This window comes from Schistocerca gregaria, chromosome 9 (genome assembly GCF_023897955.1).
Source record: "Schistocerca gregaria isolate iqSchGreg1 chromosome 9, iqSchGreg1.2, whole genome shotgun sequence".
Classification (NCBI taxonomy): Eukaryota; Metazoa; Arthropoda; class Insecta; order Orthoptera; family Acrididae; genus Schistocerca; species Schistocerca gregaria.
In genome coordinates, this window is record NC_064928.1 from 69,746,175 (window position 1) to 69,772,902 (window position 26,728).

Sequence of the window (26,728 nt, forward strand, 5' to 3'; positions counted from 1 at the left end):
CAGAAATGGTTTCACGAAGACTGTGACAATCAGTCTGTGAAGAAGTGTGGCTTGTGTACTGTTTGTAATGACTTGGACACTGATACAGATTAACGTGGACAGAAATGTCACAAAAATGATCTAAAATCGTATTTGTATGTCCCGTAGAATTTTTAAGTGTTTTTTGTAAACAGCAGAATTTAAAGAAAACAAAATTTGATTTCAGGGAAAATTCCCTCCCTGGGCAGGAAGTTTGCCAGTTGGGTACATTGTGCCAAAAAAATTTCCTATCGTTTAATAAATCACTTTCAATAATTAATGAAGTTTTTATTCCATATATAGAAGTAAACTTATCACATTAAAAGTATTTCACTATGTTTTCACAAATGAAAACAATTTAAAATATTGTTTTGTAAATTGGTGGCAAACAACCCTCCCTGTACCATAATACACAAATTGGTAACCCCGGCGGATAGACCTGATCGCCTGGTGCAAGTCTTTCGAGGTGGCGCCGCTTTGGAGACTTGCACGTTGATGAGGATGAAATGATGATGATGAAGACAACACAAACACCCAGTCCCTGATCAGAGAGAATCTCCAACCCATCCGGGAATCGAACCCGGGCCCCGCGGCATGACAAGCCGGCAAGCTGTCAACTCGGCTACGATGGCAGACACTAAAGGAACATTTGAATGTAGAGTTCAGTATTTCTGCTTTTCCTCTGCTGCTCTGTTTCATTCAGTTCTTGTCTTGTTCATGAGTGTCTAATGGTCTTTGCATGCAACCAGGATTTCTTTCCGATTTGAGAGATCTAATAATATTCTGCTATGGTAGTCGTTGAATGTTTCTCACATTGCCCGCTTGACAGCTAAAGAGCATCATTCAATCTGTATACCTCTCTTTTGCTTACATCCACTATAGTTACTTGTGTGCCAAGCTGGGTTCTAACCATCATGAACTGTTCTAATAGGTACATACCTGTCAAGTGCATGGTTAGCTATTCTTGTAAACCTGAGCCACAGTTCTTTTACATGCTGCTGTCCATTATTGAAATACAACCCTACTACCTCTTTATCTAGTTTGCCCACACATAAATCCTTTCATTTGTTTTAATTGCCCATTTTGCTTTGGCGATCATTGTTGCTAAGACTACCACAAGGTCATTGATACCATTTTCTAGGTGACATTCTCAAAGAGGTCTGTTTGTTGTAAATCTATTTGCATCATGAGTGGGTTTCCCAACCACGTGTTTTAGGTAGTTTTCAGAGAAGGTATTTGGTAATGTTTCACTGGACGTCTAGTCATGCCCACCTTTATAAAACTATAAATATTACAAATGAGTATTGGAAGATTAATGTCCTCTGATGATGACAGTATAACTGTGAAGCTTCTTTTCCAGGAAACTGAGATTTTCTGTAAAGTTTTTGGTTGTGTTCGGGAATGAGTCAGGTGCTCCAAAGGAGGACAGAAGGATCAGACTGTAAGCTTATGCACACCCCTAGTACTGAGTCTTGCCCAAACGATCTCACTTTCAGACTGAATTTCTGTCTCAATGGGTTTGAGTTTCTTGACCACTGTGATAAGTGCACCACCTCCATTTTCCATTAGCGAATCCTTTTGATATACACTTAATTTTCCCACAAAAATTTCAGTGCTCTGAATTTTCAGATTTCAACTGGCTGGCTGTATCTAGAATTATCATTATCTAGACTAGATGGAGGCTCACAGAATCAAAACATGTCTTATGTGCACACCATGCACAGTCAGCTGCCTGGGTAGCATCCTCCAATGTGTAGTGCCCACCTGAACCATTTAGGGCGGGGCCAGGCAAGGCGTGCCAAAACTTCACGTGTGGAACATGTGCCATCCAAGGCCTTCCTGTGTCGGCTTTTCTCGGTCATTCTCAAAAATACAAGGAATAGCGCAACATTTTTTCATTTAGTCTTGTGGCATTTTTCGGTTGGCATAACTCTGTGTTCAGGAGAATCGTGGTGTCAGCTCTGTTTGCCCTTCGCTGTTTGTTCGTGGTGTGAAGGAGATTCACAGTTTCATCAGCTGTTTGTACAAAAGAGGCAGTCCAGCCATCAATCATTGTAAACCTTTAAAATGAATGGGAATGACAGAAGAAAGGGACGAGAATTCTCATTTCGCATAAGTGACAGGTGCTGTATATTTGCTATGAGATGACATTACAATACATGCAGCAAAAATTTAAAGATTTAGTTAACAATGAAAAAGCGAAAAATTACAAAGATTGCCATATGGGATACATTGTTCTGTACACCATAAAGCACTTCTTCCTAAATTTGCAGGCCTAGAGCAATAAAGAAATCAGTGGTATGAATAGTAAAATTTCTGAAGTAGCACGCATTATTCTATTGTCAATTGCAACATTTCAGTGGAAATGAATGACGAGTGTGGAGATTTCATATATTATGGGAAAGTATGTCAATTGAGTCAAGGGCATTCCTGGAACGATTTTTTGATTTAAAAGTCGCTATTGTTGAATTTATGGAGGAAAAAGGAGAGCAGGAACGAAAATTAGAATATCGTATATGGGTTGCACACTTTACATTTTAAGTGGACTTTGAGTGCACACTGTCTGCAGTGAAACATTGCAAACTAACTTCTTTCTGATTTGATGGGGATGCGTTAAAAAGATAATTGCATTGTAGAAGGGACACATTCTCACAAAGACAGTCCAGTACCTAATCTCACTAGCCTGTAAGCAAATGTGAAGTTTCAAGAATTCACTGTGGCCTTGAGAGTATTACAGGGATTGTTCTGCAAAGGTTTCAGGCCACTGCCAATCTTACATCTGAATTAGAGTTGTTTTCAAGACCTTTTGCTGTTTCATTTGAATGCACCATTGTGCACATGCAGATTACCTGAGTGACCTACAATGTAATTAAAGTTTTACTGACAATTTTTCTTAAGTTAAAACTGCCCAGGACCCCTACATTGCTTTCCCCAGGGAGAGTTTCCAGGTCTCCACAATGTGGTTGTGAAAGGTCTGCAATGTTTCTATCGACATATTTTTGTGAAAGATGTTTGTAGGGTTCCATACCTCAATTGGTAAAAATGGAAGCCTTATATGATCGCTTTGTTGTCTGTTTGTCTCTCAAAAACTTTTTTTTTTTTTTTCCAGGAATGGTTAGAGGTATGTCGCATACTGAAGTATAGAGCTAATTGGTGGTCTAAGAAAGTGAAGCTTCTTAGTCAATGCGATCAAAAGACATGGTCATTTGTGTCACATTTTTTTATACTCACAAACTTGCACGTCGAAACCTGTGGGGTACTTCCTGTTGTCCTAGAATCATGCAAGTAGTAAGAACCAAGGTTCGTGGTACAACCAAAGAAAAAACCCAAAAACTGTAAATCTGTAATTATATCACTTGAAAATTTATTTTTGTTCTGTCTATTCATCTGTTTGTTAAGACCCCTCTTTCTCAGGAACGGGTAGATGAACCAAATTTATGTCACATACTATGGTCTGTAGATCCTTGGTGGTGTACTAAATGTAAGCTCCTAAACCAGTACAACCAAAAGATATGGTCATTTATGCCACACATGTTGACCCTCTCAAACACTCTCATCAAAATCTTTTGGGTACTTCACGCTGGCCTGGAATCACAAAATTTGACAAGAAGCAAGGAATCATAGCACAAGTGTAAGTCACAATTACATGGCAGCTTGTGTGCAGCTGTTCGTATGCTGACATTTTTTACTAAATGAAAATTATATTAAGTCTTCAGTGACGCAAAAATACTTAAATAATACTCAAAATTTATTCTGTTTGTGATGTATGTGAAATATAAAACCAGGTTGTATGCAGTGCAGTTGTACTGCCATTGAAATACAGTGCATTCGCAGTTTTCCCCTCTTCTGCCTCCTCGCACTTAGGTAGTTTGGTGTGGTATGATGTGATGGTGGGGGAAACGTGCAGCGAGGCTGAGCGCTTCGGCACTCGTGCCCGGGCACAGCCTGCGAGCTGAAATCTTGGCTGCTCATGATTTAGGGAAACTCTATAGTTCTCAACTCTATGGGGCAAATCTATTAACTTGTGGCCTAGATTACCAAATAACCTTACACTTGACTCAAATCCAGGGGTATGATGAGTTACTGGGCAATGCTGCAGATTTTGAGCTTTGTAGGAACTCTGCGAGTCACTGGAATGATCCAGATAAGACTTTGGAGTCCAAGTGACATGCTGTTTGTTCCAACATGTACCCAGTCAGTAGCCTTTTTATACAAAGTGTATTAACCTTAGTCTGGATTTTGAGTGACCTGTTTACAGTTTTTTAACATTATGCAGTTATTGTAATTTATTTACTTTGATTTTTAATAGCGAGTGCATGTTTGATAAATGTTGTTGTTGTTGTCTTCAGTCCTGAGACTGGTTTGATGCAGCTCTCCATGCTACTCTATCCTGTGCAAGCTTCTTCATCTCCCAGTACCTACTGCAACCTACATCCTTCTGAATCTGCTTAGTGTATTCATCTCTTGGTCTCCCTCTACGATTTTTACCTTCCACGCTGCCCTCCAATACTAATTTTGTGATCCCTTGATGCCTCAAAACATGTCCTACCAACCGATCTCTTCTTCTAGTCAAGTTGTGCCACAAACTTCTCTTCTCCCCAATCCTAATCAATACCTCCTCATTAGTTACGTGATCTATCCACCTTATCTTCAGTATTCTTCTGTAGCACCACATTTTGAAAGCTTCTATTCTCTTCTTGTCCAAACTAGTTATCGTCCATGTTTCACTTCCATACATGGCTACACTCCAAACAAATACTTTCAGAAACGACTTTCTGATACATAAATCTATATTCGATGTTAACAAATTTCTCTTCTTCAGAAACGCTTTCCTTGCCATTGCCAGTCTACATTTTATATCCTCTCTACTTCGACCATCATCAGTTATTTTACTTCCTAAATAGCAAAATTCCTTTACTACTTTAAGTGTCTCATTTCCTAATCTAATTCCCTCAGCATGACCCGACTTAATTCGACTACATTCCATTATCCTCGTTTTGCTTTTGTTGATGTTCATCTTATATCCTCCTTTCAAGACACTGTCCATTCTGTTCAACTGCTTTTCCAAATCCTTTGCCGTCTCTGACAGAATTACAATTTCATCGGCAAACCTCAATTTTTTTTTATTTCTTCTCCATGAATTTTAATACCTACTCCAAATTTTTCTTTTGTTTCCTTTACTGCTTGCTCAATATACAGATTGAATAACATTGGGGAGAGGCTACAACCCTGTCTCACTCCTTTCCCAATCACTGCTTCCCTTTCATGCCCCTCGACTCTTATGACTGCCATCTGGTTTCTGTACAAATTGTAAATAGCCTTTCGCTCCCTGTATTTTACCCCTGCCACCTTTAGAATTTGAAAGAGAGTATTCCAGTCAACATTGTCAAAAGCTTTCTCTAAGTCTACAAATGCTAGAAACGTAGGTTTGCCTTTCCTTAATCTTTCCTCTAAGATAAGTCGTAAGGTCAGTATTGCCTCACGTGTTCCAACATTTCTACGGAATCCAAACTGATCCTCCCGAAGGTACGCATCTACCAGTTTTTCCATTCGTCTGTAAAGAATTTGTGTTAGTATTTTGCAGCTGTGACTTATTAAACTGATAGTTCGGTAATTTTCACATCTTTCAGCACCTGCTTTCTTTGGGATTGGAATTATTATATTCTTCTTGAAGTCTGAGGGTATTTCACCTGTCTCATACATCTTGCTAACCAGCTGGTAGAGTTTTGTCATGACTGGCTCTCCCAAGGCCGTCAGTAGTTCTAATGGAATGTTGTCTACTCCGGGGTCCTTGTTTCGACTCAGGTCTTTCAGTGCTCTGTCAAACTCTTCACGCAGTATCGTATCTCCCATTTCGTCTTCATCTACATCCTCTTCCATTTCCATAATATTGTCCTCAAGTACGTCGCCCTTGTATAAACCCTCTATATACTCCTTCCACCTTTCTGCCTTCTCTTCTTTGCTTAGAACTGGGTTGCCATCTGAGCTCTTGATATTCATACAAGTGGCTCTCTTTCCTCCAAAGGTCTCTTTAATTTTCCTGTAGGCAGTATCTATCTTACCCCTAGTGAGATAAGCTTCTACATCCTTACATTTGTCCTCTAGCCATCCCTGCTTAGCCATTTTGCACTTCCTGTCGATCTCATTTTTGAGACCTTTGTATTCCTTTTTGCCTGCTTCATTTACTGCATTTTTATATTTTCTCCTTTCATCAATTAATTTCAATATTTCTTCTGTTACCCAAGGACTTCTAGCAGCCCTCGCCTTTTTACCTACTTTATCCTCTGCTGCTTTCACTACTTCATCCCTCAGAGTTACCCATTCTTCTTCTACTGTATTTCTTTCCCCCATTACTGTCAATTGTTCCCTTATGCTCTCCCTGAAACTCTGTACAACCTCTGGTTCTTTCAGTTTATCCAGGTCCCATCTCCTTAAATTCCCACCTTTTTGCAGTTTCTTCAGTTTTAATCTACAGGTCATAAGCAGTAGATTGTGGTCAGAGTCCACATCTGCCCCTGGAAATGGCTTACAACTTAAAACCTGGTTCCTAAATCTCTGTCTTATCATTATATAATCTATCTGATACCTTTTAGTATCTCCAGGGTTCTTCCCTGTATACAACCTTCTTTCGTGATTCTTAAACCAAGTGTTAGCTATGATTAAGTTGTGCTCTGTGCAAAATTCTACTAGGCGGCTTCCTCTTTCATTTCTTAGCCCCAATCCATATTCACCTACTATGTTTCCTTCTCTCCCTTTTCCTACACTCGAATTCCAGTCACCCATTACTATTAAATTTTCGTCTCCCTTCACTATCTGAATAATTTCTTTTATTTTATCATACATTTCTTCAATTTCTTCATCATCTGCAGAGCTAGTTGGCATATAAACTTGTACTACTGTAGTAGGCGTGGGCTTCGTATCTGTCTTGGCCACAATAATGCGTTGATAAATATGTGATGTATATTATGAGACAATTAAATAGCTTGTGCTGTGTAGGTGTACAGAAAAATTCTTAAATTTCTCATTCTTTCCCCCACTCCCCTATTTCATAGAGTAGAGATATTTGTGCAAGACAGAAATTTTTATGTATAATGTTAAGTTTGATGTAACCAACATTAATCATCATCTTCCATCCATGATTAGGCCTAAAACCTGTTCCAGTTTTATGAGTCACATAATTGCATGTACGGTCAACCTGCACAGTTTTTCCCAAGGAGATGGTATGGTATCATTTTGGGTTGTGTGACTTTCTCTATCCTTCCTTCACATTGGTGCCAATATGAATTATCAGCTGAGGAATGGTGGAGTGCTTGCTTCAGTTTGTTCCAGCCATGTGTTATTCAGCACATTATGTTGGAGATGACATCCTCTGGTGTTTCTTCCAAGTGAGATTTCAGCTGTCTGGATAAAGACTGTTTTATTAATTTTACAAATGTTCCATGTTTGATTAGCTTACAGGAGTAACTGATCTGTAGTTATCATCACCATCATCATCATTATTATTGTTATTACTATCCTTAATCCTTTCAGGTGCTCCAAAATGACGTGGACACGACAATCTATGGCAGTGAACCAGAAAGGTATTGTACAACAATTCATTTAAGTTATTTTTAATTTTGTGTACTATTCTTTTTGTATCCAGATTCTTGTACAGGCAGTGCACCATGAATGCTACAAAAATTCCTCCATTCTCTTGCTTTCCATCTTATGTTCTTTAACTTACATTCATGTCAGCACCTTTTGAATAATTTCTGATGGCGAACAGTTTATTCCTTGCGAATTTTCAGTGTACCTGTGTACCAGTGTAACAAGTTGTTAAAATTAAGCTTAAATCTTTCTGTTACTGGATATGACTTTTTCGCAATTATATTATAAATGCAGGTGCTATCCAGGAAGTAACGTATGTTGGACTGTTAATAAAATAGTGGAACTGTGGAACAAAATTTATTGGAAAAACTTTAGAACTACTAGTACCACTTTGTATTTCTTCTGCATGTAGTCACCATTGAGATTTGAGTTTACCATATATGTTAGCAAGTGCTGTCAGAGACTGCAGTCTCCCTCTAATGGTATCTTGAAGTTGTTTTTCTGAGTCAAAGTGTGTGGAGCCAAGCCGCTTTCCCTTGTGCATGAAAAGACGGAATTTACTAGGAACCAAGACTGTTCTGTAGAGAGGGTGTTCAAAAAGTGCCATTTGAACTAATTAATGTAATTCTTGTGTTCAGTGGGCAGTCTGGGGCATTGCATTGTTGTGTGAAAGTCACCTAGAGTCAAGAGTTGGTGCTTGCTTTGAATTTAGGGTCATTTATTTAAATGTCACTGATTGCATATCAGTTTGATCTTAGTTCAGTAAGAGAACCAAGCTTGTGAACTCGTTATGTCGTGTAACACTAAACTTTCATCAACTGAATTAGTTTGAGATATGCATGGCAACACCACTAAATTTGGTATCGACTCGGTTATCGCACTTCGACTGCAGATATTAATCGTAGATAGTAGGTACACAGTATTTATAATTTGTAAGTTCCTGGTGGTAAAGATGGAGGAAAATAAGTGGAAGAAACTTCTTAGACTTCTTCAGGAAACTGATATACAGCCCAAAAACACTGAAACAGACAGGTATCTGTATGTAGTTGTCAGATATCTGTAAATCAAATGAAGAGAAATAATATACACACATCAAAACAAGTATTGCATCAGCCCAGTTTCCAGAACTCCCGAAGATAGACGTCGAGTGTCGATATTGTATCACAGGCACAGTCCCTTTGACTGTTCAGAGATGTCACTAAACCTGAGCAGCGCCTGTTAGACAGAGGGCGTCCAACAGCAATCCAGTTCCAGTCATTCCACCAGGAAGGAGGTACACGTCTCCTGTTGTCTGTTGTTCAATCATGCCTAGACGACGGTCAGTGCTGCAGTTTGATCATGAGCGCATCGTTACTTTGTGCCAGGCAGGGCTCTCAACAAGGGAAGTGTCCTGGCGTTTCGGAGTGAACCAAGGTGATGTTTTTCGGACATGGAGGAGATACAGAGAGACAGGAAGTGTCGATGACGTGCCTCGCTCAGGCCGCCCGAGGGCTACTACTGCAGTGGATTACTGCTACCTACGGATTATGGCTCGGAGGAAGTCTGACTACAATGCCACCACGTTGAATAATGCTCTTCGTGCAGCCACAACTTCACTCCCGACGTCCATGGCGAGGTCCATCTTTGCAACCACGACACCATGCAGCACGGTACAGATGGGCCCAACAACATGCCGAATGGACCACTCAGGACTGGCATGACGTTCTCTTCACTGATGATATGCCTTCAACTAGACAATGGTCGGAGATGTATTTGGAGGCAACCCGGTTAGGCTGAACGCCTTCCAGCGAGTGCAGCAAGGTGGAGGTTTCCTGCTGTTTTGTGGTGGCATTATGTGGGGCTGACGTACACTGCTGGTGGTCACAGAAGGCGCCGTAACGGCTGTACGATACGTGACTGCCATTCTCCGACCAATATTGGCAGCATATTGACGAGGCATTCGTCTTTCATGGACGAGAATTCGCGCCCCCATCGTGTATATCTTGTGAATGACTTCCTTCAGGATAACGACATCGCTCGACTAGAGTGGCTAGCATGTTCTCCAAACATGAAACCCATTAGACATGCCTGGGATAGATTGGAAAGGGCTGCGTATGGACGACGTGACCCACCAACCACTCTGAGGGATCTACGCCGAATCTTCGTTAAGGAGTGGGACAATATGGACCAACAGTACCTCGATGAACTTGTGGAGGGTATGCGACGGTACAGGCGTGCATCAATGCGAGAGGACGTGCTACTGACTATTAGAGGTACTGGTGTGTACAGCAATGTGAACCACCACCTATGAAGGTCTCGCTGTATGGTGGTACAGCATGCAATGTGCGGTGTTCATGAGTAATAAAAAGGGCGGAAATGATGTTTATGTCGACGGTTTTCTGTAGAGGTTCCGGAACGCTCGGTAAAGAGGCGATGCGAAACTTTTTTACACGAACGGGTGCGCGGCGTACTTTGTACACGCGTGAAGAGTAGCTCCCTTCGCCTTATCAACAGAAACGTGTATGAGCGAAAGCGTAGTTTAATCTTAGTTTAGTTAAACTACGTTAAAATGAAACTTATATGAGCGAAATCACTGTTTAAGTAAACAATTATAAAATAAATTTTCATTATATCACCCTGGTCCCGCGTTCAAGTGCTACGCCACAGTAGTGACTCACTCGATGCGATATACAGCGCAGTTGCATCAAATCACAGCCAACCGGTTATCCGATTGCTGATTATCTTGTAGACAACTGCCTAATTGTGGGTTTGTGCCGCTGGCTCGGGACCTGAGTCGTCGTCTTGCGCGGATCTGTATAACCGATACCATAGGGAATACATCGTTTGGCAGCTGACAATTCGAAATCACGCAGTGTTGGCCATCATGTGGTGTGGTCAGTTTGCGTGCAAACACGAACTTAGACGACAGGGTTTCAGAAGCTGCAGTACGAGGAAGTCTTTCTTTGATGGCTCGCCTTAGGATTACTGGCAGATGGCAAGTCAAAATATCGTGGAGTGTAGCAAACGATAACTGACTGCACGCCAAAAACTTATTTGAATATGCATATGAATTTTGCTCCCTTCTTCTGAGGTGCATTGACTGGCTGCAAAACCTACGCTACATTGCCAATGAATTTCTCACAACAGTTAACTTCGCCCGCGAAGGATTGCAGTTTCTTCAGATTGTGAGGAGGGAGCACGCTACCAGTGTCTTGTACAAGTGGTTGTGGGGCAGAAATTTCCTTTTCTGCTGGCCAAAAAAAAAAATTGCACAGATTGACTTTTCTTTAGATTGCATTTCAGTCTGCGTTCTGTGATGTGGCGATTAGCATGTGAAGATTCTGTAGATGTTCGTATTAAATAGCACCTATAACAACTATAAAATCAAAATAATTTGAACACGCAGGAGTATTGCGGATGAGCTGTTCTTCATAGCGCTGAAAAATGGTGGGAGTGTTGCAAATTCCAAGGGGTAAACTGTGGTACTGACAGTCACTGAATGGCGTGTTTAAAACTTAAACCTGTTGCGACTCCAGATGTAATTGAGGATGCTTCAAGGATGACCTTGATAAAACATTCGCCATTTGCCCTTGAGGGCAAGGCTCAGAAATGTGTCTACATACATTTGAGTATTTACTTCTTTGGAAGTCCTCAGAAAGTGTGAAGGTGGTGTTTGCCTTGCGAACAACTACTAACGGAAATGCCCAGGAGCCAGATGAGACGGGTGTAACGAGGTTTCCTTCCTGTTTCATAGGGGGTGTGAGGTATAGTTTGGCACTGACAAAATAGGGAAATATACACTACTGGACATTAAAAATGCTACACCACGAAGGTGACGTGCTACAGACGCGAAATTTAACCGACAGCAAAAAGACTCTGTAATTTACAAATGATTAGCTTTTCAGAGCATTCACACAAGATTGGCGCCAGTGGCGACACCTGCGACGTGCTGACATGAGGAAAGTTTCCTACCGATTTCTCATACACAAAACAGCAGTTGACCGGCGTTGCCTGATGAAACATTGTTTTGATGCCTCGTGTAAGCAGGAGAAATGCTTACCATCACGTTTCTGACTTCGATAAAGGTCGGATTGTAGCGTATCGCGATTGCGATTTATCGTATGGCGACATTGCTGCTCGCGTTGGTCGAGATCTAATGACTGTTAGCAGATTACGAAATCGGTGGGTTCAGGAGGGTAATACGCAACGCCGTGCTGGATCCCAACGGCCTCATACCACTAGCAGTCGAGATGACAGACACCTTATCCGCACGGCTGTAACGGATCGTGCAGCCACATCTCGATCCCTGAGTCAACAGATGGGGCCGTTTGCAAGACAACAACCATCTGCACGAACAGTTCGACGACGTTTGCAGCATCATGGACTATCAGCTCGGAGACTACGGCTGCGGATACCCTTGACGCTGCATCACAGACAGGAGCGCCTGCGATGGTGTACTCAATGACGAACCTGGGTGCACGAATGGCAAAACGTCATTTTTTTGGATGAATCCAGGTTCTGTTTACAGCATCGTGATGATCGCACCCGTGTTTGGCGACATCGTGGTGAACGCACATTGGAAGCGTGTATTCGTCATTGCCATACTGGCGTATCACCCGGCGTGATGGTATGGGGTGCCATTGGGTACAATTTTCGGTCACCTCTTGTTCGCATTGACTGCACTTTGAACAGTCGACGTTACATTTCAGATGTGTTACGACCCATGGCTCTACACTTCATTCGACCCCTGCGAAACTCTACATTTCAGCAGGATAATTCACGACCTATGTTGCATGTACTGTACGGGCCTTTCTGGATACGGAAATGTTCGACTGTTACCCTGGCCAGCACATTCTCCAGATCTCTCACCAATTTAAATCGTCTGGTCAATGGTGGCCGAGCAACTGGTTCGTCACAATATGCCAGTCACTGCTCTTGATGAACTGTGGTATCGTGTTGAAGCTGCATGAGCAAACATAGACATTAATTTGAGGAAGAATTTCTTAAGAATGTACGTTTGGAGCACAGCATTGTAGTGAAACGTGGACTATAGAAGTCCGGAACAGAAGAAAACTAAAGCGTTTAAGATGTGGTGGTGCAGAAAAATGTTGAAAATTAGTTGGACTGGTAATGTAAGGAAAGAGGCGGTTCTCTGCAGAATCGGAATATATGTAAAACACTTGACAAGAAGAAGAGACGTGGTGGTAGCACATCTGTTAACGACATCATGGAATAACCCCGTGGTATTGGTGGGAGCTGAAAAGGACAAAAATTGTTGAGGAAGATTGAGACTGCGGGCCGGGGTGACCGAGCAGTTCTAGGCGCTACAGTCTGGAACCGCGCGACCGCTACGGTCGCAGGTTCGAATCCTGCCTCGGGCATGGGTGTGTGTGATGTCCTTAGGTTAGTCAGGTTTAAGTAGTTGTAAGTTCTAGGGGACTGATGACCTCAGTTGTTAAGTCTCATAGTGCTCAGAGCCAAGATTGAGACTGGAATACATCCAGCCACTGTCGTCGTCGGCGGCGGCGGCGGCAACGCGATTCCGAGTATGCACAGCTTCTTCCTTCGTATTATGAGCATTTCAGTTCAGCTTATGGACGTGTTTCCAGTGGAACAGCGCATCCACATACATCGCACAGAATAGTTGGAGGATGGTGAGGTTGTAACAGACGGAGCTTGCTTGCTTATCGCTTGGCCGCCTCATATCTGCAGCGTTCTCCTTCAAAGAAGTTGACAACGGTGAATTTAGTGTTCCTCCACAGTAAGCGGTCCACAGCCCATTCTTCCCATGTTTGTATGTTTAGGCCAGTTGTCTTCATGGTGTATTTTATCTGGTCCTTTAAGTGCTTCAGAGGGGTCCGTGAGGTCTACTGCCAGAGCGTTCACCGTAAAGAATTTGGCGGGGAAGCCTTCTATTACTCATGCGAGGAACATGGCCTAACCATCTCAGCTGATGAGCGATGATGGTTGCCTCAATGCTGCTTAGATGCGCTTTCTCAAGAACCGCAATGTGGATCACAAGGTCTTCCCAATTAATGTTCAAGATGTATCCGATAATTTGTTAGTGGAAGTGTTAAAGTTTCTTGATATCATGGCGGTAGTGTGCCGAAGTTTCACAGCCCTACAGGATCATAGAAATGACAATAGCTCTGCATACCATGAGTTTGGTGTGCAGCTTTAGGTCTTTATTCTTGAAGATTCTGTGTGTTAACCGCTCAAATGCTTTTATCAGCATTTTGTTCGCAGTCGCGCCATATAGACAACATGCTTCCAAGATACGAAAAATACCTAGCCTTCTCCAGTGCTGTCTAGGATAGAGATATTCAACTCTGGGAGTAGGTTGTGCGAGTACCTTCTTTTTTCCCGCATTGACGATGAGACCAAAGCGATCACATGCAGTTTTAAAGCAGTTGACCGACTGTTGTAACTCTGCTGGTGTTAGAGCAGCATATGCAGTGTCATTGCCGTACCGTAGTCCTGCGTCTTGTAACATGGCTACATATTTGCGAATGAAGCTTTGCCAGAATGAACTTCCATCAAAACGAAATTTATTCTCCGTGCCGTGGTTGTTTGCAGATTATTTGTGCAGCCATGCACAGAGCAAAGAGGGCTGGAACAAGAACACAGCCGCGTTTCAAACCCTGAGTGACTGGAAACAAATGCAGTGCAGAGATGCAATCATGTATAGCTTGAACCAGATCCTGGTACTGCTCAGAACATCCAAAGTATCTTAATACCTGCCACATGGCATATCTAGGCACTGAATTAAAGGTTTTTTCCAGGTCATAGAAAACCAAATAAATTGAAGACGTACGTTGCAAGTGCTGCCCTGAGATGACGAAACTGGTACAGGAGAGGAATTCGTGGTGGGTCGCATCAAACCGGTGAGAAGACTGATGTCACAAAAAAAGGGACTGCAGTTCGTGTTCACTATATACCATATTAGGACAGGGGCAGATGTGGACTCTGACCACAATCTGTTAGTTATGAACTATAGATTAAAACTGAAGAAACTGCAAAAAGGTGGAAATTTAAGGAGATGGGACCCGGATAAACTGACTAAACAAGAGGTTGTACAGAGTTTCAGGGAGAGCATAAGGGAACAATTGACAAGAATGGGTGAAAGAAATACAGTAGAAGAAGATTGGGTAGCTTTGAGGGATGAAGTAGTGAAGGCAGCAGAGGATCAAGTAGGTAAAAAGGCGAGGGCTAATAGAAATCCTTGGGTAACAGAAGAAATGTTGAATTTAATTGATGAAAGGAGAAAATATAAAAATGCAGTAAATAAAGCAGGCAAAAAGGAATACAAACGTCTCAAAAATGAGATTGACAGGAAGTGCAAAATGGTTAAGCAGGGATGGCTACAGGACAAATGTAAGGATGTAGAGGCTTATCTCACTAGGGGTAAGATAGATACTGCCTACAGGAAAATTAAAGAGACATTTGGAGAAAAGAGAGCCACTTGTATGAATATCAAGAGCTCAGATGGAAACCAAGTTCTAAGCAAAGAAGGGAAAGCAGAAAGGTGGAAGGAGTATATAGAGGGTCTATACAAGGGCGATGTTCTTGAGGACAATATTATGAAAATGGAAGAGGATGTAGATGAAGATGAAATGGGAGATATGATACTGCGTGAAGAGTTTGACAGAGCACTGAAAGACCTGAGTCGAAACAAGGCCGCGGGAGTAGACAACATTCCATTAGAGCTACTGATGGCCTAGGGAGAGCCAGTCCTGACAAAACTCTACCATCTGGTGAGCAAGATGTATGAGACAGGCGAAATACCCTCAAACTTCAATAAGAATATAATAATTCCAATCCCAAAGAAAGCAGGTGTTGACAGATGTGAAAATTTCCGAACTATCAGTTTAATAAGTCACGACTGCAAAATACTAACGCGAATTCTTTACAGACGAATGGAGAAACTAGTAGAAGCCGACCTCGGGGAAGATCAGTTTGGATTCCGTAGAAATATTGGAACACGTGAGGCAATACTGACCTTACGACTTATCTTGGAAGCTAGATTAAGGAAAGGCAAAAATACGTTTCTAGAATTTGTAGACTTAGAGAAAGCTTGTGACAATGTTGACTGGAATACTCTCTTTCAAGTTCTAAAGGTGGCAGGGGTAAAATACAGGGAGCGAAAGGCTATTTACAATTTGTACAGAAACCAGACGGCAGTTATAAGAGCCGAGGGACATGAAAGGGAAGCAGTGGTTGGTAAAGGAGTGAGACAGGGTTGTAGCCTCTCCCCGATGTTATTCAATCTGTATATTGAACAAGCAGTGAAGGAATTAAAAGAAAAATTCGGAGTAGGTATTAAAATCAATGGAGAAGAATTAAAAACTTTGAGGTTCGCTGATGACATTGTAATTCTGTCAGAGACAGCAAAGGACTTGGAAGAGCAGCTGAACGGAATGGACAGTGTCTTGAACGGAGGGTATAAGATGAACATCAACAAAATCAAAACGAGGATAATGGAATGTAGTCAAATTAATTCGGGTGATGCTGAAGGAATTAGACTAGGAAATGAGACACTTAAAGTAGTAAAGGAGTTTTGCTATTTGGGGAGCAAAATAACTGATGATGGTCGAAGTAGAGAGGATACAAAATGTGGACTGGCAATGGCAAGGAAAGTATTTCTGAAGAAGAGAAACTTGTAAACATCGAGTATAGATTTAAGTGTCAGAAAGTCGTTTCTGAAAGTATTTGTATGGAAGTGAAACATGGACGATAAATAGTTTGGACAAGAAGAGAATAGAAGCTTTCGAAATGTGGTGCTACAGAAGAATGCTGAAGATTAGGTGGGTAGATCACATAACTAATGAGGAAGTACTGAATAGGATTGGGGAGAAGAGAAGTTTGTGGCACAACTTGACTAGAAGAAGGAATCGGTTGGTAGGACATGTTCTGAGGCATCAAGGGATCACTAATTTGGTATTGGAGGGAGACCAAGAGATGAGTACAGCAAACAGATACTGAAGGATGTAGGTTGCAGTAGGTACTGGGAGATGAAGAATCTTGCACAGGAAAGAGTAGCATGGAGAGCTGCATCAAAGCAGTCTCAGGACTGAAGACCACAACAACAACATACACCTATGAGCCAAAACATTAAGACCACTGCTGCTGCCTGATTGAATGTTGCCTTGTGGCACTGTGGGCATGTAAAGAGTTTCCTGTTGGAGTGACCACCAGAATACATTAGTGTTGTTCGTATTTAGTGTCGTTACCAGGCTGGCAGAGCAAGTAAGTGTCAGATGTTCTGTTACCATTGTGAAGAATATTGAGATGCTGTGTACTTGTGTGAAGAAACGCTGTCCGCACCTGACAGAATTCGAGCAGGGCCTCATATTCAGATTCGTGGAGCATTCTGAAGTGACAGTGGCCTGATGTTAGGACTATATGAGACGTGGGGGCCGGCATACTCATCATCATGGTTCTGGTCGACCACATCTGACCACGACAGAGGAGGATTGCTGTTTTGTGCATCCAGCACATCTGTGCCTGCAACCACAACACTAGTGGGTGCTTTTGGAATGATACCATGTCAGGGTAGCATTGACTGCTGTAGTGAATGGCCCTGCATTGTTTTTAGCGATTAATTGTGGCCTTGCACTACTATGGATGACCATCGTCCTCGAGTGTGTCATCAACCTGGGGAAAGAGCTCTTTCTTCCAGTGTTTTGGAGAGACACAGCAGCTTTGCTCTTGGCGTCATTGTGTGGCGAGTTCTGGGTATTATTGAGGTCATGACAAGCAGTGACTGAGCGAAATGTGATGCCACAATGATACTTCACAGACGTCCTGCCCCTCACCTGTCACTTTTCATGCGATGCCATTTTCACATAGATCAATGCTCATCCACACACGAGATGTGTCTCTGTAACAGTCTGTACTGTCAGGTACACCTATGGGCAGTAATACGCTCATGCTCATAAATTAAGGATAATGCTGATACATGCTGAAACAATGCTCTGGTGGATGGTTTGCGGGTTTAAACCATCTTGGGGTGTAACCATGCGGTGCATTTGACCTGCACTCATCGCTCGGTGGCGCTGGCAGCAGGCCACATATGCAGAGGTGTGTTGGTGCATGTCAGAGTACGGTGCAGCGAATAAGTGTGCAGAAAGTTTTCGTACGTGTTAATGGTGACTGTGTGTTGAAAATGGCTCAAAGAGCACACGTTGATGACGTTATGACGGGTAGCATACAATGGCAACCTTGACTGGTCAAACACAGGAGGTTGTAGCATGGGCCCTTGTAGCATGGGCCCTCCGTGTGCCACAAAGTGTGATCTCAGGATTATGGCAACTATTCCAACAGACAGGAAACGTGTCCAGGCGCTACTGTATCGGACGTTCACAGTGTACAACACCGCAAGAAGACTGATCTCACCATCAGTGCCCGCAGACGGCCACGGAGTACTGCAGGTAACCTTGCTCGAGGCCTTACCACAGCCACTGGAACAGTTGTCTCCAGACACACAGTCTATAGACGGCTGAACAGACATTGTTTATTCGCCCGGAGACCTGCAAGGTGCATTCCACTGACCCTTGGTCGCAGGAGAGCCGGTAAAGGCTGGTGTGAAGAACACAGTACATGATCATAGGAACAGTGGTCACAGGTTATGTTCACGGACGATTCCAGGTAGAATCTGAACAGTGATTCTCGCCAGGTTTTCATCTAGCGTAAACCAGGAACGAGATACCAACCCCTTAATGTTCTTGAAAGGGACCTGTATGGATGTCGTGGTTTGATGGTGTGGGGTGGATTATGTACGACTGGTGCACCTACACCCCTGCATGTCTTTGACAGAGGAACTGTAACAGGTCAGGTGTATCAGGAACCATTTTGCTCCAGTATATACGCCTTTTCAGGGGTGCAGTGGGTCCCACTGAGCTGCAATCGTGGAGGAGTACCTTGAAACGCAAGATGAATGGAGTGGCCTGCCTGTTCTTCAGACCTAAACCCCATTGAGAATGTCTGGGATGCTCTCGGTCAATGTATCGCTGTGCGTCTTCATTCCCCTAGGACACTTCAGGATCCCCGACAGGCACTGGTGCAAGAATGGAAGGCTATACCCCAGCAGCTGCTCGACCACCTGATCCAGAGTATGACAACCCATTGTGCGGCCTGTGTACGTGTGCACGGTGATCATATCCCATATTGATGTCGGGGTACATGCGCAGGAAACAGTGGCGTTTTGTAGCCCATGTGTTTCTGGACGGTTTTCTCAACTTATTACCAATACCGTGGACATGCAGATCTGTGTCATGTGTCATGTAACTATGCTATTAGCGCCAGTTTTGTGTAGTGCCACGTTGTGTGGCACCACATTCTGCAGTTAACCTTAATTTATGAGCATGAATGTATGTACAGATTTGCCCGCAAGAGGACCTCTTTGGGACCAGCTCGGATGTCAACCCCATCGCAGTGTGAGTATCCAGGATACCGAGGACCAGTTACAATAGTCGTTGGTTAGCTTACTTCAGTGTAGCATGCAGCGGCTTTGAGACCATTTCCAACTGAATCCGTGGATGCATCAATGCCATAACGGGTGCAACTTCATACAAATAAGTGGAGTCATACTGCCATATCTGTGTAAATTGACTCGATATCGTATTTTCTGAAATGTCAACACATACCCTATCATCCCATGACGTTTCGTTTCGTTTCGTTTACTGCTCCCCTTTGGGGTGCTTCACTTTTTTTTTCCAGCCAGTGTTTCCGGGACACTGTCGAACTCCATCTCATTGCTCAGAAATCGATCACTCGTAATTTACAGGAATTTCGTGACCTGTATGTAGACGTCTGGTACCACACACCTCCGAAAATCTACCAAGGACGTGTAGAACACGTGTTGCGCAGGACTGCTGGTTTATTGAATTGCAATGGTGGACCAACAGATTATTAAGCATGCGGCCATAATGCCGTGGCTCGTCAGTGTACGGCATAAATTTCTAAGTAAGTAGTTGTGATAAAGGTGATCCAAGAGTCATATACAATAAGTTTGCAGAACCCCGTGCAACCCCTTAAAATAATATTCTTTTTTGTAAGATTTGTAAGTACGAGGGACGCTCGATACGTAACACTTTTTTTCGGCCTGTTTCGGTTGAAAAACTGCCGAATTTGCTGTGGAACATGGCGGAATACTCCCGCTTGAGCCCCTATAATTTCTTGAAGTTCCGATTGGTGACGGCAGCGCTGTACGTAGGCTGCAAAATGGCGTCTGTAACGGATTTGCGTTCCAAGCAGAGAGCTGCCACTGAGTTTCTTACAGCGGGAAACCAGAGCATCGCAGATATTCATTGGTGCTTGCAAAATGTCTACCGTACGTGGTAGTGACAGAAGCACGGCGTCTGTCATCATCGCAAGACGGCCACGCACATGTGTCCGATCTCTCGGGTGCTGTCCGACCACAGCTGTGACTCGTGCAGTGTTGGAACGTGCTGACACTCTCATTCGAGGTGACCGATGCATCACAAACACACACTCGCTGCTCTGTAGGTAATGATGACAAACTCGTCCACCAGTTGGGTTTCTCGCCGTAATAGAAGACCATGAAGAGCAACAATAGATCATCTCTGCGGAATTACTTGCGCGTTAAGAGGCCGATGGTGACGAATTTTTTATCCAGCACCGTCACAGACGACGAGACATTGGTTCATCACTTAGAACGGGAAATAAAACATTTTATGGAGTGGCGCTACACGACCTCTGCTCCGAAAAAATAATTCAAAGCCGCACCCTCAGCTGGTAAAGTCGTGGCGACGGTCTTCTGGGACTCTGAAGGGGTTCTCCTGTTTGATGTCCTTCTTCATGGTGCAACGATCAACTCTGAAGTGTATTTTGCTACCTGTAGGAAACAAGAAACGGCTTCAGCGTGCTAGTCGCCACAAAAATACAAACGAACTTCGCCTTCTCGCCGACATCGCAAGACCTCACACAAGTCTGCGCACCTGAGGGGAGCTCACAGAACTTCATTGGATGTTCTCCTTTTCGACCCTACAGCCGGGATCTCGCATCTTCCGACTTCCATCTGTTTGCACTCCGAGGAAAGCAGTAAGTGAGTCATGGGGGAGTTACTGATGTAGCAAGACGTTGGCTCCGACGTCGAGCAGTGGAGAGGAACCACGCGGGCATGCAGGCCTTCCCAGTAAGGCGCAAGGCCATCGCATTGAACAGAGATTATGCTGAAAAATTGGGTTATGTAACCAAAAGAGTGGACAACAATGTGATATATTAGATTCGTGAATAAAACCAACCTGCTATCACAAAAAAGGTGTTGCATTACTTATTCACGCCCAATATTTGTCTGCTGCCCGTTCCTGAGATAACTACACTACTGGCCATTAAAATTGCTACACCAAGAAGAAATGCAGATGATAAACGGGTATTCATTGGACAAATATATTATCCTAGAACTGACATGTGATTACATTTTCACGCCGTTTGGGTGCATAGATCCTGAGAAATCAGTACACAGAACAACCGCATCTGGCCGTAATAACGGCCTTGATACGCCTGGGCATTGAGTCAAACAGAGCTTGGATGGCGTGTACAGGTACAGCTGCCCATGCAGCTTCAACACGATACCACAGTTCATCAAGAGCAGTGACTGGCATATTGTGACGAACCAGTTGCTCGGCTACCATTGACCAGACGATTTAAATTGGTGAGAGATCTGGAGAATGTGCTGGCAGGGGTAACAGTCGAACATTTCCGTATCCAGAAAGGCCCATACAGTACCTGCAACATAGGTCGTGAATTATCCTGCTGAAATGTAGAGTTTCGCAGGGGTCGAATGAAGTGTAGAGCCATGGGTCGTAACACATCTGAAATGTAACGTCCACTGTTCAAAGTGCCGTCAATATGAACAAGAGGTGAACGAGACGCATAACTAGTGGCACCCCATACCATCATGCCGGGTGATACGCCAGTTGGCGATGACGGATACACGCCTCCAATGTGCGTTCACCGCGATGTCGCCAAACACGGATGCGATCATCATGATGCTGTTCACAGAACCTGGATTCATCCGCAAAAGTGACGCTTTGCCATTCGTACACCCAAGTTCGTCGTTGAGTACAGCATCGCAGGCGCTCCTGTGTGTGATGCAGCGTCAAGGGTAACCGCAGCCGTGGTCTCCGAGCTGATAGTCCGTGCTGCTGTGAAAGTCGTCGAACTGTTGGTGCAGATGGTTGTTGTCCTGCAAATGTTCCCATCTGTTGATTGAGGGATCGAGATGTGGCTGCACGATCCGTTACAGCCGTGCGGATAAGATGCCTATTATCTCGACTGCTAGTGATACGAGGCCGTTGGGATCCATCACAGCGTTTAGAATTATCCTCATGAACCCACCGATTCCATATTCTGCTAGCAGTCATTGGATCTCGACCAACGCGAACAGCAATGTCGCCATACGATAAACCGCAATCGCGATACGCTACAATCCGACCTTTAGCAAAGTCAGAAACGTGATGGTAAGCATTTCTTCTGCTTACACGAGGCATCACAACAACGTTTCACCACGCAACGCCGGTCAGCTGCTGTTTTGTGTATGAGAAATCAGTTGGAAACTTTCCTCATGTCAGCACGTTGTAGGTGTCGCCACCGGCGCCAACCTTGTGTGAATGCTCTGAAAAGCTAATCATGTTACGTATCACTGCATCTTTTTCCTGTCGATTAAATGTCGCGTCTTTAGCACGTCACCTTCGTGGTGTAGCAATTTTAATGGCCAGTAGTGTATAATTCTATGCACTGAGTCTTGTGGCTTCTTGGCTTTACACCTAGCACAAGAAGCACAGACACTGACAACGCGACCACGCTCCTGGCAACTGAACCAACGCTCAACTGTGACCAGAATCGACTGAAAAAGGTTTGTGTTATGCCGGAGCCAAGGTAGCCCCTGAGTGCCGGCGACCCATATTACACCGCAGAGGACGGGGTTGTCTATGTCGGAGGCGTACCAAAAGCACCATGGTAAACACCGGCTATTTACATACAAGATAATGGAAATAGACATTCCGAGCACTACTTCCTGCAGGTGGAGATCGAGCCACTGCCTGCAGGAAGTATCACTACGCCAAAACCTGATTGGCTGGAGACAGCTATTTAGGAGCTAGAATCAGCCCCGATGTTCAGTTCACTCCGGACGTCAACCTCGTTGACTTCGACCGCTGAAAATTACGTCTTCGTCTCTGAACAGGACTTTTACTGTGTGTTTGTGTGTGTTACCAAGAACCTTTGTGGGAAATTAGAAGTGAACTTTTGTTTGCCTCAAATTGGAGACTTTTACTGTCATCGTTATTGTTACTTTTCTTTTGTTGTTCAGTCATCAACCTTTTAAACTTACATAAATAAAAGTTGCGTTTGTGAAAAATTGCGGATTGCCAGTAACAACAGTTTGTAAACTGACTAATGCTATAGAGACATTGTGTACTTCGCCCTGTGAGTGAGCATTTCTTTGACTCGTTGTTTACGGTTGTCTGTCTAATTGTAGCATTCCTCCTTACCGTCCGTCGTAGTTTTGCACAGTGTGGAAACTTGGGACTGCTGTTGAGACCAGAAGACCTGGTGCAAGTCTAACGATGAAAGTTGATGTGGCTGTGTGTTTTATGACAGGTACGGGTGTATTGTACTTTTCTAATTGGGGAAATGATTGGAGAAAGGGAAATTCCAAGGAACAAACACGAGTTCAATAGTTTCGTAATTTTTTTTTCTTTGTTACAATATAAACAGTGCATATGTGGTGTAGAAGGACTACACAAATAAAATATCAAGTCCTGCGAGAGATACAGTGCTGTCAGTGTTTACTGCGGAGAGGCGAGACGCGAAAATGCAGCGTTCTCCATCAGTGGTCGGATATCGAACATTTTGCCAAGAGGACTGTGTTCGAGAAAACGGGCTAGGACAGCGGTCGTCGTACTTTTTTGCTCAAGACCGAAATCTGACATAGTGGGGTGGCACATCGGGCTGCATACTTACCGATCTTATTATTGACTGGTAATCCACATGAATTATTATGAGCTCCCGATAGAGTAGCTACAGCAAGGGCGCGATTAGTTGTAGGCATGGGAAAAACCGATACCGGCATTTTACTTGTAAATAACCGGTACTTTTCGGTATTTGTTTGTCTCGGTTATAACAGATTTTTTTATACTAATAACCAGGTAAAAAGCCAAAAGACCAGTTAGGCCGGTATTACACTATCATATTTCTTTGTCAAAGGTGATAGGACAAATATTTATGTCAAAGAAATATGATAGTGTTATAGGGAACTTTGTCAAATCCCGCCTGTCGTCAAATAAATATGATCAAATCTAGGTCCTCGCCGTAAATTTGATCATAAAAGTCTGTTCACTGCAATGTGAAATGTAGCCGCTTGGAGCGCTGGCGTCGCTGCAGCTGTTTGATCTCTCTGTAGTGTGTTTGTAAACGTGGCTACACAGTTGGCGTGTTCCTTCGACTCTTTCTTTCTTTCTTTTTTTTTTTTTTTTTTTTTTTTTGTAATAAACTTATAAACTTGCTTCGACTAGGCCACTAGGGTGTGGGGTGAGCAAGAGGCGCAATGTATGCTATTAATTGTTTGTTGATGGGCAGGTGGAATATGCTGCAACCGACTTCATGTGCAGAATCACAACAGCCATCCATCTTGCTTTTCAGCAATCTGGAATAGAGGATGTGGTCACACCATAAAATAAAAAAAATCTTTCTTAGCTTTCCATTCTACTTTGTTTATTTTTTAACCCTGTCTATCACAAGTTAAAAAGTGCTTCATGTGTTTCGTACTTTTTTTTAATTTGGCAGTTGTTGGAACACTAATTCCATTAATTAAATTATTCAAATATAAAAACAGTTTTTGTTGCCCATATAGTGTAGTAAACATTTATTCACCTTCACATATTCTTCATTCAGTGCTTTATAAATCACTTCACACTTTTCTGGAGTTATTTTGGTTAGTGTGTTATTTCAGTGCTGTGTTGTAAACTAGAGTAGCTCTGTCCTGTATCAAGAAATCACAGTTCACAGTTTGTCTGGCTTCTGCACATGCAGCATTTCTCAAGAGGGTATTCTGTTTTGTAATATGAAAAGCTACTTTACTGATCAAATACTGAAATACACTTTCGTCTATTCTTAATTAATTAATATACAAGACTTGACGTCATCCACTAGCAGCTTTCGTAACAAATTTTGCTGAATGCTTTTACTATCTCGATGTATTACATATGAATTCATCCAAGTGTGTCCCCCCTTTTTTCCGCCGTTTTTCTTCCAAGTACGCACACAGTGCAATTGTGGTACTAGCAAATGCAGCGCATAACAAGTTGCTGTCCGCCATCCTGAAATTTGATGAAAAATGACGGTAGTGTAATAGCCCTATTTAGCGCCACGTCAAAGATCTTTGTCAAAGAAATACGACGAATATTTGATCGTATTTCTTTGTGTAAGAAATATGATAGTGTAATACCAGCCTTAGCCTTAGCAGCAGTGCTGAAGTTTTTCGTTTTTTTTTTTTTTTTAATAAACCCATTTTAAAGAATGAGTAATTTTTTATTCGTAAAATTTGTATTGCTTTGAAATATGGCGTTATTATAGAAAATGGAAAAAGCGATCAATGCTATTTTAATAACAATGCGGACATATTATAAAATACGGCTGATAACTGCGAGCCGGATACAGCTCACTGACCGCAGTTTAATGAGCACTGGACTAGGTAGGGTCTGTGTTCTGCAGCTTCTCCAGGGTTGGTGCCAACCGGCCAGAACTGAATGGCAGAGTTCCGTAATCATCACGAAACTGTCGGAAGTGTGTCACTGCGAGAGAACGTTCTTTGACTTTTTTGGTATAAATATTGGCAACAGCCGTCGCCGTACGGCATTTGGTGGGCGCAGGGCTGACTGTTGTTACTTCTCTTTTGCTGCAGTGGGGACCTCCTGCTCAGCATTCTAAGGCATAGAAGACTGCCGAGTTCTGAGTTCGCGCGAGTGGGAGCCAGCAACATCGTACTTACCTGGTACAAGTGTGTCACTGGAACCATCGGACCAGCAGAGGTGCCCTGTGTAAGTTAACACCTGTCTTCAACGCCTCCGACGGAAACTGTATGTGGTGGGACCCACAAAAAAAAACTTTTAGTTTTTCACTGTGCACTTCTTCGTGGCTAAAGAATGTTTTGGAAGAGTAGTGTGTAAAGGCAGCCTGTAAAAGGAAAAAGAAGGCGTATCAAAAATGGCTACATAGTAGAACTCAGATAGACAGAGAAAGTAATGTTGAAGAAAGAAACAAAGGCAAATAGATAATTGCAGCATCCAAGAAGAAATCTTGGGAAGACTTTGGAAACAGGTTGGAGACTCTGGGTCAAACTGCTGGAAAACCATTCTGGATTGGAATTAGCAGTCTTCGAAGGGGGGTAAGAAGGAAATGACAAGTATTTTGGATAGGGCAGGAAAACTACTGGTGAATCCTGTTGATGCCTTGGGCAGATGGAGGGAATACTTTGAAGAGTTGCTCAATGTAGGTGAAAATGTTTCAGATTTCGATGTACAATGGGATAGGAATGATGATGGAAATAGGATCACATTTGAGGAAGTGGAGAAAATGGTCAATAGATTGCAGTGCAATAAAGCGGCTAGGTTGGATGAAATTAAGTCGGAACTCATCAAATACAGTGGAATATCAGGTCGTAAAAAGCTACACAGGATAGTTGAACTGGCGTGGGAGTCGGGACAGGTTCCATCAGACTGGACGAAAGCAGTAATCACACCAATCTTTAAACATGAAAACAGAAAAGATTGTAACAACTACATAGGTATTTCTTTAATCAGCGTTGTGGGTAAAAACTTCTCAGGTATTGTTGAAAGGAAGGTGCGAGTATTAGTTGATGGCAAATTGGATGAAAATCAGTGTGGGTTTAGGCCTCTTGGAGATTGTCAGGACCAGATCTTTATCTTTAGCTTACAGCAAATAATGGAGACGTGTTACGAGGGGAACTGTATCTATGCTTTATAAATCTAGAAAAGGCATATGACCGGGTTCCTAGGAGGAAGTTACTATCTGTTCTACGAGATTATGGAATAGGGGGCAAACTTTTGCAAGCAATTAAAGGTCGTTACATAGATAGTCAGGCAGCAGTTAGAGTTGACGG

The 26,728-nt window shown here is 43.0% G+C and overlaps 1 protein-coding gene across 8 annotated transcripts in view; it reads left to right on the plus strand.

Annotated features, from left to right (window-relative positions):
• The window catches only part of LOC126291570 (zinc finger protein 583-like), a 233,366-nt gene that overhangs the window by 73,638 nt on the left and 133,000 nt on the right, over positions 1 to 26,728 (plus strand). For 6 of the 8 annotated variants that reach the window (XM_049985102.1, XM_049985096.1, XM_049985098.1 and 3 more), the window contains one exon: positions 7,549 to 7,598. In XM_049985102.1, coding sequence (XP_049841059.1) covers positions 7,549 to 7,598 — 50 coding nt within the window. Of the gene's footprint in view, positions 1 to 7,548; positions 7,599 to 25,510; positions 25,647 to 26,728 lie in introns of all 8 variants that reach the window. The other 2 variants (XM_049985099.1, XM_049985100.1) reach the window with 1 other exon arrangement.